The following is a 12182-nucleotide window of genomic DNA, read 5'->3' on the forward strand; positions in this document are numbered from 1 at the left end:
AAACTCGGTGCTCAGCTGTGGGCTCGCTCCATTGAAAGACTAGTGGCCTCATGTTCACCTAGAACGAAAACCTCCACAGTAGGATCTCCTCTCTCCTGCCTCGACTCCCCTTTCTCTTCCTTCCCATCCTCTCCTTTCTCTCCCTTCTCTCCTCCCTCCTCCTCCCTTTCTCCTCTTCCCCTTACCCCTCCACCTCCTTCTTCTGCTCCTGCTCCTCCTCTGCAGAGCTGGGAATGCCACCCATCCTTGAGCCACACCCCCAGCCAGAGATCATCTTCGCAAAGGCCATATTTTCAGCATCCCAAAGCGGGGTCACCAGAGAAAGTTAAGGAAAAGAGCATTAGGCATTGGTTCTGAAGTTGTGGCAGCCAACAGGCAGTGCCTGGAAACCGCCCAACATGAAAAATTCCCAACACAGAGAGAAATGGAGAAACCACGGGGTTTCCATCTCAGCTCTGGAAGGGCCAACTTGCCATATTCACATTGTCAATCCTCCTCTCTAGGTGTTGCCTCTGCTGCCCCTCTCATCTCTGTCGCCGTCGTCGTCCCCCCCACCCCGCCTTCCTCCGCTCACCTTTTCAACATAATTGACTTTCCATTTCATCAGCTTCTGGTCGTAGAAGTGAACCAGAGTCAAAGCCGCCGAAGACAGACGCCCAGTTCTTGTTCATTCCGAACTGGCAAACACTGCCACTAGAGGGCGTACAGTGTCTCCCCCTCACCCATTAGTAATCCTTCCTCACAGTTCTCTAGCTGCGACCTTGTTTTTGTGCAGACTTGTCTACTGAAGGGCCCTGTGGTTGAAACATTGTTGATTAAAATGAGAGGTCCTGGGCCCTCTCCAGCCTTCCTGGTTCACACCCAGACCCTCCCTGTGACCTCATGCAGGTGAGAAGGGAGGAAGGAAGGCAGGCCCGGTACAAATGGAGGCCAGAGGTCTGCAGACCAAGACCCTCAGCCGAGATATCTGATGGAAATGAGGGCTCTGTCTAGGAAATCTCGAGTAGACAGGGCAAGTCCACCCTGCTGGTCCTAGACTCCAGATCCCATGCCAGGAGCATCCATGCTTCCTGGGAATGAGGACCCGAGTTTCCAGCAGAGTCCTGGATGGCATGACTGAGGACTCATGGTTGGACACAGTTAAAAATGCCTCTACCACAGCCTTGGGCTTAGGGGACACATGTGTCCTTGCTGTATCCAGGGGGCTCTGGAATGCCTTCTGATAACGCTATCATATTCGCATGGAACCCACACACATCCTGAGTCTACCATCCTCACCTCTAGGTCACGAACACACTGTGAGTACCACATGCTGTTGCTATTTGTTTCATTTCGAGGAAATCAAGGAAAACACAGACACAGCATTTTTATTCCAAACAGTTTGTCTGTTATTAGTTCAACAGATGTAGACTCTGTGGGTGAGAAGGAACAACTGGATACATACTCAGACTCCCCTAGGTGAAACACAGTTTTAACAGTACAATTTCCAGTCAAGGCCCGTGGTTCCCAGAAGTCAAGGCTACCTCCCTCTTCCCTCCCCTCCCTCCATCCATTGCCATCCTCTTGCAAAAAAAGTCACCCTGTGAAGTCCATAATCCCACATTCAGGAAATGGGAGAATTACAAAATAAAGACAAGGCAGAGGTCACAAGGCAGAGAATTACAAAATAAAGACAGGTTCAGGTGCCAGTAGCATACTGAGGATTTGCTCACTGAGAAACCATTCAAAGCTGACAGTCCTATGTCTTATCTGGTGATCCTTGTTCCAAGTGACTCACAGATACAGGGAATAAAATAATCTCATTTCTGTCTTTCCAACTCAAAAGACTTGAGGTGGCTACTGGTGACTGTTAAGTTGGCAGGGGATTCTTCTGATTATGCTCACTTTATGAGAAGACCTCTGTCTTCTTTAGTTTTCTATTCCTGCAATAAAACACCATGACCACCACCTTTGGTGGCACACATCTTTAATACCAGTATCCAGAGGCAGAGGCTTGTGGATCTCTGAGTTCGAGGTCAACCTGGTCTACAGAGCTAGTTCTAAGACAGTAAAATCTACACAGTGAAATCCTGTCTCAAAAAAAACAAAACAAAACCAAAACCCACCATGACCAAGTCAATTATAAAAGGAAGGGCTTATTTGGGGGGGGGGGGGCTATGGTTACACAAAGGTCATGTTAGCAAGTGGCAGGCATAACCACAGGACCAGAAGCTGAGAATTCACATCTTTTTTTATATACATTTTATTGATATTTATTGAGCTCTACATTTTTCTCTGCTCCCCTCCCTGCCTCTCCCCTCCCCCCCTTCAGTCCTCCCCCTAGGTCCCCATGCTTCCAATTTACTCAGGAGATCTTGTCTTTTTCTACTTTCTACTTCCCATGTAGATTATGTCTATGTAAGTCTCTCTTAGTGTCCTCATTGTTGTCTAAGTTCTCTGGGATTATGATTTGTAGGCTGCCTTTCTTTGCTTTATGTTTAAAAACCACGTATGAGTGAGTACATGTGATAATTGTCTTTCTGCGTCTGGGTTACCTCACTCAAAATAATGCTTTCTAGCTCCATCCATTTACCTACAAAATTCAAGCTGTCGTTATTTTTTCTGCTGTATAGTACTCCATTGTGTAACTGTACCATATTTTCCTTATCCATTCTTCGGTCGAGGGGCATTTAAGTTGTTTCCAGGTTCTGGCTATGACAAAAAAAGCTGCTATGAACATAGTTGAGCACATGTCCTTGTGGCACGATTGAGCATCCTTTGAATATATACCCAAAAGTGGTATTGCTGGGTCTTGAGAAAGGTTGTTTCCTAATTTTCTGAGAAATCGCCACTGACATCCAACGGAGTGTACCAGCTTGCATTCCCACCAGCAATGCAGAAGTGTTCCCTTTTCCCCACAACCTCTCCAGCATAAATTGTCATCAGTGTTTTTGATCTTGGCCATTCTTACAGGTATATGATGGAATCTCAGAGTTGTTTTGATTTGCATTTCTCTGATGACTAAGGATGTTGAACATTTCCTTAAGTGTCTTTCAGCCATTTTAGATTCCTCTGTTGAGAGTTCTCTGTTTAGGTCTGTACTCCATTCTTTTTTATTGGATTATGTGATCCTTTAGTGTCCAATTTCTTGAGTTCTTTGTCTATTTTGGAGATCAGACCTTCGTCTAATATGGGGTTAGTGAAGATCTTTTCTCATTCTGTAGGCTGTCGTTTTGTCTTGTTGACTGTGTCCTTTGCTTTACAGAAGCTTTTCAGTTTCAGGAGGTCCCATTTATTAATTGTTTCTCTCAGTGTCTGTGCTGCTGGGGTTATATTTAGGAAGTGGTTCCCTGTGCCAATGCATTCAAGTGTACTTCCCACTTTCTCTTCTATAAGGTTCAGTGTGGCTGGATTTATGTTGAGGTCTTTGATCGATTTGGACTTGAATTTTGTGCATGGTGATAGATATGGGTCTATTTTCATTCTTCTACATGTTGATATCCAGTTATGCCAGCACCACTTGTTAAATATGGAGAGCTTACAACTTTAAACACAAGCATGAAGGAGCAATAGCAAATTGGAAAGGGTCTTTAAACTCTCCTCCAATGACACACTCCCCACTTCTAACAAGGACACCCTCTTAAACCTCCCCAAGCAGCACCACCCACTAGGGACCAAGTGTCCAAATGCCTGAGCCCGTGGGGGACATTCTCCTGCAAACCATCACAAGTCTTCTGGACTGTGGGTGGGAACACGCCCTGGGGCGAGGTCCAGGCTGTGAGAGTGGGAAGAGGTGATAAAACGAGAGAAATGCACGCACTGATCCCCTCTTCTGATTGTGGGCGTGCTGTGACCTGCTGTCGCAGGCATGATGTGACCAGTGTCGCAAGCTCCTGCCGCCTTGACTTCCCCACAGCAGGGGACAGTAACCTTGAACATGAACTGAAATAAACCCTTTCTCTTTTCAGTTGCTTCTGTTAGGGTGTTGTCTCTCAGCCGCAGGAAGAGAAACTAAAGCAAGTCTTCTCCCTCGCTGTGAAGCTCTTGGCACCTGTGGCCACCAGCACCTTATGTAGTGACATGACATTGTCGTGACCCAAGGGTGTGCTGCACAAAGTGGCGTGACTGCTGTTTCTGCCGTTTTACGACACATTAACATTCTTTGTTTCAGCTCCATTTGGTTCACTGGAATCCCGTAAAATATGAAAATTACAAGGAAGCCGCCGTGGGGGAGGATGGGCTGGCGGTGATCGGCGTGTTTCTGAAGGTAATATCCGCTGGGTATGACTCTTCCACTGAGAATGCCTGCATTTGGTCATCAAGAATGGCCTTTTGCCGGGCAGTGGTGGCGCACGCTTTTAATCCCAGCACTCGGGAGGCAGAGGCAGGCGGATCTCTGTGAGTTCGAGACCAGCCTGGTCTACAAGAGCTAGTTCCAGGACAGGCTCCAAAGCCACAGAGAAACCCTGTCTCGAAAAAACCAAAAAAAAAAAAAAAAAAACCAAACAAACAAACAAAAAAACAAAAAAGAAGAATGGTCTTTTGCAGAGGGGGGGACATGGAAGGCTTCTGTGACAACCCCACCCCCACACCCCAAAGTAACAGTCTAGATAGTAAGCCACTGAAGAGTAGGCTTCAGAAGTATGAAAGATGCTGAAGAGTAGCTCTCCACAATTGATGGCTTCTGGAGGAGCGGTGGGAGAGAAAGGCCACTGAGAATCTGACCATGCTCCGATGAATATACAGATAACACAAAGAAAACTTGCATCATCATCATCATCATCATTATTATTTTGGGGAGGGAGATCATAAGTGGGAGTGGACATGGAAGGACCAGGAAAGGATTGTGATTGGGGTGCATGGTGTGAAACTCCCAGAGAATCAATCAATAAAAATGCTATGTGGAAAAACGACAAAGCAAACAAACACAACAGAATAGTCTTTTTCACACCGTCCCCTGGAAGCAAGGTGTGTTTCCACTGTCTGCTGCCTCCCAGGCTAACGCTTGTGTGTCTGTGCTGTGCAGCTCGGGGCCCGGCATGAGACTCTGCAGAGGCTGGTGGACCTCTTGCCAGACGTGAAACACAAGGTAAGAAACACGAAACCAGCAAAGCGGGCACCGAAGTTGCCAGAGCAACGACTCACTCAGGAAAATTCAAAGAGTTTGGCAGAGGAGTAAGACTCAAGTCCTAGGAAGAGAAGTGCAGGGCCGGTCCTGGGCTCTTGTCACAGACTGAATTGGGAAGCTTTCCCGCCAAGCCCGAGAGTGGTGTCAGATGCCTATAATTCCAGCACTTGAAAAGGCTGAGACAAGAGGATTGCCAAAAGTTCAAAGCCAATCTGGACTACACAATGAGTTCCAGGCTAGCCTGGGTTACAGAATGAGAGCCTTCAAAAACAAACAAGAAAGAGGACTCAGATGTAGCTCAGTCGGTAGAGAGGCCGCTGAGCATGTGTGAAGCCCTGGGTTCAACTCCCAGCGCCGACTTAAACTGGGTGTAGCAGGAGGCAACTGCAATACTGGGAAGTGGAAGCAGGAAGATCAGAAGTTCAAGGTCATTCCTGGGATACTTGAAGCCCTGTCTGTCTTGGGAGGAGGAGTGACTTATGTTCCGCCTATTACTGCCAGTTTCCCCCTCGGTGAGACAAGGGTGCTGGATTCCTTGGGACTCCCCCAAGTCCAGCCACCCAGGGAATCCTAATTATTCTTGCTTTGCTCAGACACGATGTCCAGTAGTGATAATGTGTGAGAAGTGTCTACCTGCTGCATGTGCAAACACAGGCCAGCGCTCCACCAGCACACCCTGGAGAAAGAGTTTAACAGAGACCCAGGGCAGAGCAGACCTGGGGAGGGGAAGGGACAGCCTGGGCGATGCACAGGCTGGTGGCAGGGCCCCAGTTCACTCTGAAGGTGGCTGGGAATTATTTGTATGCCTTGGTATGTTAGGCTGTCTTAAGAAAATGACAGAGTAATAGTGTCCCTTTTCTTTAGGACAAACTCCAGAAGGGACTTTGATGGGAAAATGGAAATTCCAAAGGAATAGGTTTATTTATTCAGTACCACAACAAAGAATTCTGAGGCAAAGGGAAGCAAGGTGGCCATTGGACATAGGGACATGGGGACAGAGGAGGCTTCCACCTGTCTTAACAATGGTCAGAGCTGCCCTGCAGGAAAGCGTGGCCGCCCCTTCCTCAAAGCTCACAGGAATGTTTGATCCGCCTCTTGCCTCCTCTTGATGTTGAAGTTCAGATGCCCCCTGGGATGGAGACAGATCCCCTACCCCCACTGTTCTGTCCACCGGTTCAGGAACACCTCAAGGCCAAGGTAGCGGTCGCCCAGCTCCTCGCCTCTTCCTTGCTGGCCCACAGCCAGAGCAAAGCTAGCTGGAAGGCGGGATGTTTTCCCAGCTGGCCTCTGTCTCCCATGAGGCTGGGAAAGAAAGGAGCTGGCTGGGGAGTGTTGTTTACTCAGGGGTCTGTTTTCCTTCCTTGGAAGGTTCTGGAGCTACTTTTCCCTATAGGCTGACCACAGGCGAGACGTGGGGTTTGGGACGTAGTTCTAGCCCAAATCATGCTAAGTCCCCTGAAAATAACCCACTGACTCTAGGACATAAAAGGACTTTAAGACATGAAAGGCCCAGTCTTGGAGGGCTCCTCAAGCTAACAAGTGGAAGACACTCAAGAACCTCTTGTTCGTGGCTCTCCATCTGCAAGTTTAGGACTTCTAGGAGATTGGGGTGTGTGGCAGAGAGCTTCAGTCAAGATATTCTGGGTCCAAGGCCCTGGATCTGCCAGGAAACTGTGTGGCTTTGAGCAAAGTCACTTAACCTCTCAGAGGCCCAGTTTCCCTATTTATGAGATTTGGATATTGAGAGTAGATATATGAGGACCTTGTTACCCAGATGGACGTGAGAGAGGCACAGTGTTGGTCTTAAAATGGGTTGGGTCCGGCCCCAGCTATGGCATGGCTGAAGAGTCCAGATGGCTCACACCGATCTACTGGTGTCATGGGGTGGGTGGGGGTGGGGGTGGGGGGTGGGGCTGTGGCCCAGGACAGGATGTCTCCAGCAGCATGGCTAAACTCAGAGCTGTCTAAGATGGACTCGAAGAGTGTTCCTACCTTGGGGAGCTTGTCAGACTTCAAAAGGCTTGAAGCATGGTGGCTCTAGGGAGGATGGGAGAAGGAGGGAGGAGGTGGGGATCAGGTGGCCTTGGGCTCCAATCCCAGCTCTGTGGCTCATCTGTTCAGTAAGCCCGTCCGTCCGTGAGGATGGTTCGCTGCAGCTCTGGACTACTCCCTTGGAGTTCCCCAGCCGAGAATACAGTGTCCTTGCTCAGGCAGGATGGGCTAGCTGGGGTCTGGGACCTAGACCTTGGACCCTAGAGCTAGGGACTCAATCAGCAGGATCCCTGACACCTTGCATAGTACTCAGTATTGCAGTCTAAAGGCTCTTGACTGGGTTCATTTTCTGTCTCTCACCCTCACCAATGTGGAGGTCGCTGTCCCGGGTCTGCTTGCTTGAGGACCCTAGGGAACACTGGACCATGGAGGCTCATGGGGAGGAGGGACCTCAGTCTCTGGACCCTTGAGTGGTGATATCTTCATAGGACGAGCAAATCCAGGTGGTGAGCAGCTGGCACTCCTGCTACCAAGGTGGATTTTCATAGGGACCGCCAGTCCCCGGCTGAGGCATGGAGTTCCTCTCTGCAGGCTTTCCTCCTCTGTCACCTCTTCTGATATTGACTGTGTGTATCCGTGTATATGTGGAGGCCTTGGTGCTGTTCCTTGGGTGCCATCCACTGCCCACCTTAGTTTTGGAGGAAGAGTCTCTGGGTGTTCTAGAGCTCACACAGCAGGTGAGGCAGGCTGGCTGGCCGGACAGCGAGTCCTGGGGAGATGCCTGTCTCCACTTCCCCAGTGCTGGCTGGGATTGCGTGAGCATACGCCATCCTGCCCAGCTTTTTCACGTGTGTTCTGAGGGTAGAGCTCAGGGCCTCCTGCTTGCCAGGCAAGCTCTGTCCCGACTGAGCCACCCCTCCAGCGCTCTTTGCTTTTGTGCTTCAGTCACTAATTGTGACCACACCACATTCTTGGCATTCCTCAGGTCCCTCAGACTGCTTCTGCCTCAGGACATTTGCAACCAATAGAAACACATCACAGACTGTTCCTTGGTGCCTTTCCTGTGTCTTTCCTCAGATGTCACCCCACTAGGCCTCTGGGACCATGCCTGTCAAAATACCCACTGCCTCCCATCTCACCCTGCTCCCCTAATTTGCTAATTTTCTCCATCACAAAGTCCCCAGTACCAAGTGCTGTGTGAGCTCCACAGAAGGGAGTAATCCTGTTCATTTTTCTGCATCTGTACCCTTGACACCCAAGGCAAAGCTAGGCTCACAGGGGCTCAGGCAAACACTAGTGAATGCATGTGCACATGCATGAATGAGCAAACAGACGGTGACGTCCCATGAGAGCTCAGAAAGGCTTTATGAAACCCAGGAAGCAAGCAAACATCAACTGTGAACACGAGGAGGCCAGGCTGACTCCAACTGTCTTAAGAGGAGGGCAACGAGCGTGAGCAGCTGTGGGGACAACCACCTGCTCCCTATGAGAGAAAAGAACACGAGGCTGGGTGGGGAAGGGTCCCACAGCACGTACAGTTTTAGAATCAGGCTGCTTGAGGGAGACAAGCAGTTGTTTTAAAACTAAGAGATTGGTCAGTGCAGCCACTGTTGAAAACACATGGTTTTGGGTCCTTAAATTAAAAACAAAAATGTCCATCTGATCCAGCAATCTCGGATATGGATATAGACCCTGATAACTGAAAGTAGCCATGAAACAAACAGCTCCCGCCCCATCCCATTCCAGAAGTATTCTTTAAGATAACCAAAAGGGGGGGGGCAGGCCAAGTGTCCAGCGTGGGTAAATGCAAATGAAACATGGGCCAGCTACATGGTGGAGGTTCTTCATCAGGCCATAACACAGAAGGACACACAGAACATCCTGGCTCACATCGGTCAACTTAGCACTCAGGAGGTGGAGGCAGGAGGATCAGGAGTTCAAAATTATCCTTGCCTAACATAGAGATTTTGAAGACACCCTGGGCTCCATAAGACCCTGTCTCAGCCCGGTGTTGTGCCTGTGTCTTTAATCCCAGCACTCAGACTGGAGGCAGAGGCAAGCAAATCTCTGAGTTCAAGGTCAGTCTGGTCCATGGAGTGAGTTACAGGACAGCCAGGGCTACGTAGAGAAACCCTATCTCCAAAAACAAAAACAAAAAACCCATAACAAACAAGCAAAAGTGGGGAGAGAAAGAAAGTCAGGAAGAATGGTTGTTCTAAGACTTGCTGTGCCTCGGGTAGACCCTAAGGACACAATGTCCATTGAAATAAGTCAGGCACGAAGACAACTGAAAAGCCATTTATGGATGCACAGGTCTTTAATCCCAGATCTCTTTGAGTTCGAGGCCAGTCAGGGCCACGTGAAGGAGACACACTGATGCCCATGGGTCTCCAGGTTTAGAGTCAGAAAGTAGACCGTGGTTTCCAGAGGTCAGGGAAAAATGGGAGTCAGTGTTTAGTGAGGCAGAGAAAGTTCTGGAGATAAATGTGGGTAATGGCTACATGATGTGAATGTCTTTAATATCCCAAAATTGCACACTTGAAAAATGGCAAAAAGGGCCATACACACATACATACATATATTCCCAGCCAAGATATATATAAAGGCATAATTTTAAAGAGAAATATAACTATTTGGCAGGAGTCCCTTTCTTGTAAAGAAGAATCATCTTTTCTTTCTGTTTCCACGTACAACAATGGTGGCCATGTAGCCATTCTTCGGCACGCTTGTTTGGCCATCAGAGCCGTACGAAGATGGAGAGGCACTTGACCTCTTCCTGGCCTTCTTATGCAGAACCCCTGACAGGGCTGTGATTCTTGTTCTTAGGATACACAGGTGGCCGTGGGCCCCTTTGACCCATCAGAACTGCTGCCTGCCTGCCAGGATTACTGGACCTACCCTGGCTCCCTCACCACCCCGCCCCTAGCTGAGTCAGTCACATGGATTATCCAGAAGATGCCCATTGAGGTGGCACCAAGCCAGGTGAGCGCTGCAGCCGAGTCACAGTTCTGAAGGAGGTCATTTTTACCTCCATCTTCATCAGGGTGTCGTGGCAGGGCATCACCAGACTCCATCCTCCGGCACATCTCTGGCATGTGCAGTGGAGGTCTGAAGTCACACCTCGGGTACCACGCACCTTGTGTTTGGAGACAGGCTGTCTCATTGGCCTGAAACTCAGGCATTAGGCTGGGCTGGCTGACTAGCCTTGGGATCTGTCTTCCCAGCCCTGAGAGCTGAGACTGCATGAGCACACCATCCATGCCAGCCTTTTTCACATGCTTCCCGAGGCTGGAACTCAAGGCGAGCGCTTTACTGACTGAACCACCTCCCCAGCCGCACTAGCACATTGCAGATGTTTCTGAACGGCTAAAAGAATTTTCCGTTTGCGTGAGAGTCCTTGAGTACAGGGCCCTGTGATCACACTCAGGGTGTCGATGGGGCTAGCAAACATCATCTTCCTTGAGGTCCAGGTGTGGCCATTATCCTAATGACACGTAGCTAGTGTGTCTGGGAAAGTCCATGTAAGAACAAGTGATACCAACTTGGACCTGAGTTCTTACCCATCTCAACACAGGAGTTCAGTGGGGGGTGGGGGTGTATATCATGGCACATGGCCCACAAAGGACTCCTTCCCTACCTGTGTGGCTCACTCCGTGGCTGACAAGTTGGTGCTTGTGGCTGGGCCTCAGTACCCTTCTGTGGCCTTTCTATGGGGCTGCTGGGGTTCTGTCATGACTGTGGGCTCTCCAGTCCCAACAAAATGGCAGCTACAATGCCGCTAACAGACCTTCTGGGGTCACTGGCCCATTATACTGTGTTATGTTGGTCACGTAGGGACACCTCTGATTCAGTGTGGGAGGGGACATCTGGCACCTGTCTGCCCCCAGGCTGGCCTCAGCTCACTCTGGCTGCCTTCTTTTCCAGCTGGCAGCATTCCGCACGCTCCTGTTTTCCGGACGTGGCGAGGAAGAAGAGGCCATGGTGGACAACTACCGCCCACTCCAGCCCCTCCTGGACCGGGAAGTCCGTGCATCATTCCAGGCCACTAGGGTGGGAACGAGGTCCTAATCACAGGACGTCATGTGACGTGACACCTGGATTAAAAGAAGACGAAATCATTACTCCAGTCAACCCACGTTTTCCTGTTGCAAGTAAGGGAAATACTTGAAAGAAACTGAAGGAACAGGGCTGGAGGGACAGCTCAGCCTACAAAGAGCTTACCTGAGGCCATAAGGACCTGAGCTCAGATCCCCAGTATCAGCCCAGAAAGGGTGTGCATGTAAATCTCAGTGGTGGCGATATGGAAAGTGGAGGCAGTGGATCCCTGGGAGTCTGCAGGCAGCCAGCCAGGACTATGTCATAAAATTCCAGAGAAGTCTTGTCTCAAACAAAATGTGGAATGTATCTGAGGACTGATGTGACGCCCTCTGACCTGCACATGCAAAAAGTGCATATTTGCATCTGTACACACATGTACACCAAAATACCCAAATCATTCACATGTGTATGCACGCACACACACAAAGAAACTTAAGCTCATAGGGTAGAACCTTGTGGCCATCTCAGGAGACCCAAGACAGGTACAAGATGGCCTTCAAGACGAGCAAGTTGCCAGAGGTGGTGGCTCATTCCTTTAATTCCAGCACCAGAGAGGCAGGGGGCGGGGAATGGATCTTTGTGAGTTTGAGGCCAATCTGGTTTACATAATGAGTTCTAGGACAGTCAGGGCTACATAGTAAGATCCTGACTTGAAAACAAAACAAAATAAGAAAACAAAAACAGCTGGGCGGTGGTGGCGCACGCCTTTAATCCCAGCACTTGGGAGGCAGAGGCAGGTGGATCTCTGTGAGTTCGAGACCAGCCTGGTCTACAAGAGCTAGTTCCAGGACAAGCTCCAAAACCACAGAGAAACCCTGTCTCGAAAAACTAAAAAAAAAAAAAAAAAAAAAAAAAAAAAAAAAAAAAAAAAAAAAACCCTAAACAAATTAAAAAAGACTGAGCGAATCACCTACACTCGAATTGTTTTGTCTGCCTTCTCAGCTCTGTTCTCTCCTCTTTGTGCATGGATGCCTTCTGTGCATCA

At 49.2% G+C, this 12182-nt stretch overlaps 1 protein-coding gene across 1 annotated transcript in view; it reads left to right on the forward strand.

Annotated features, from left to right (window-relative positions):
- Positions 1-11167, forward strand: part of Ca5a (carbonic anhydrase 5A) — a 28938-nt gene extending 17771 nt beyond the window's left edge. Inside the window, exons 4-7 of the mRNA XM_057754186.1 lie at positions 4151-4246; positions 5006-5068; positions 9926-10081; positions 11024-11167. Of these exons, the coding sequence (XP_057610169.1) occupies positions 4151-4246; positions 5006-5068; positions 9926-10081; positions 11024-11167 (459 nt within the window). The remainder of the gene's footprint in view (positions 1-4150; positions 4247-5005; positions 5069-9925; positions 10082-11023) is intronic.
- The last annotated feature ends 1015 nt before the right edge of the window (positions 11168-12182 follow it).

This window comes from Chionomys nivalis, chromosome 21 (assembly GCF_950005125.1).
Source record: "Chionomys nivalis chromosome 21, mChiNiv1.1, whole genome shotgun sequence".
Taxonomy (NCBI): Eukaryota; Metazoa; Chordata; class Mammalia; order Rodentia; family Cricetidae; genus Chionomys; species Chionomys nivalis.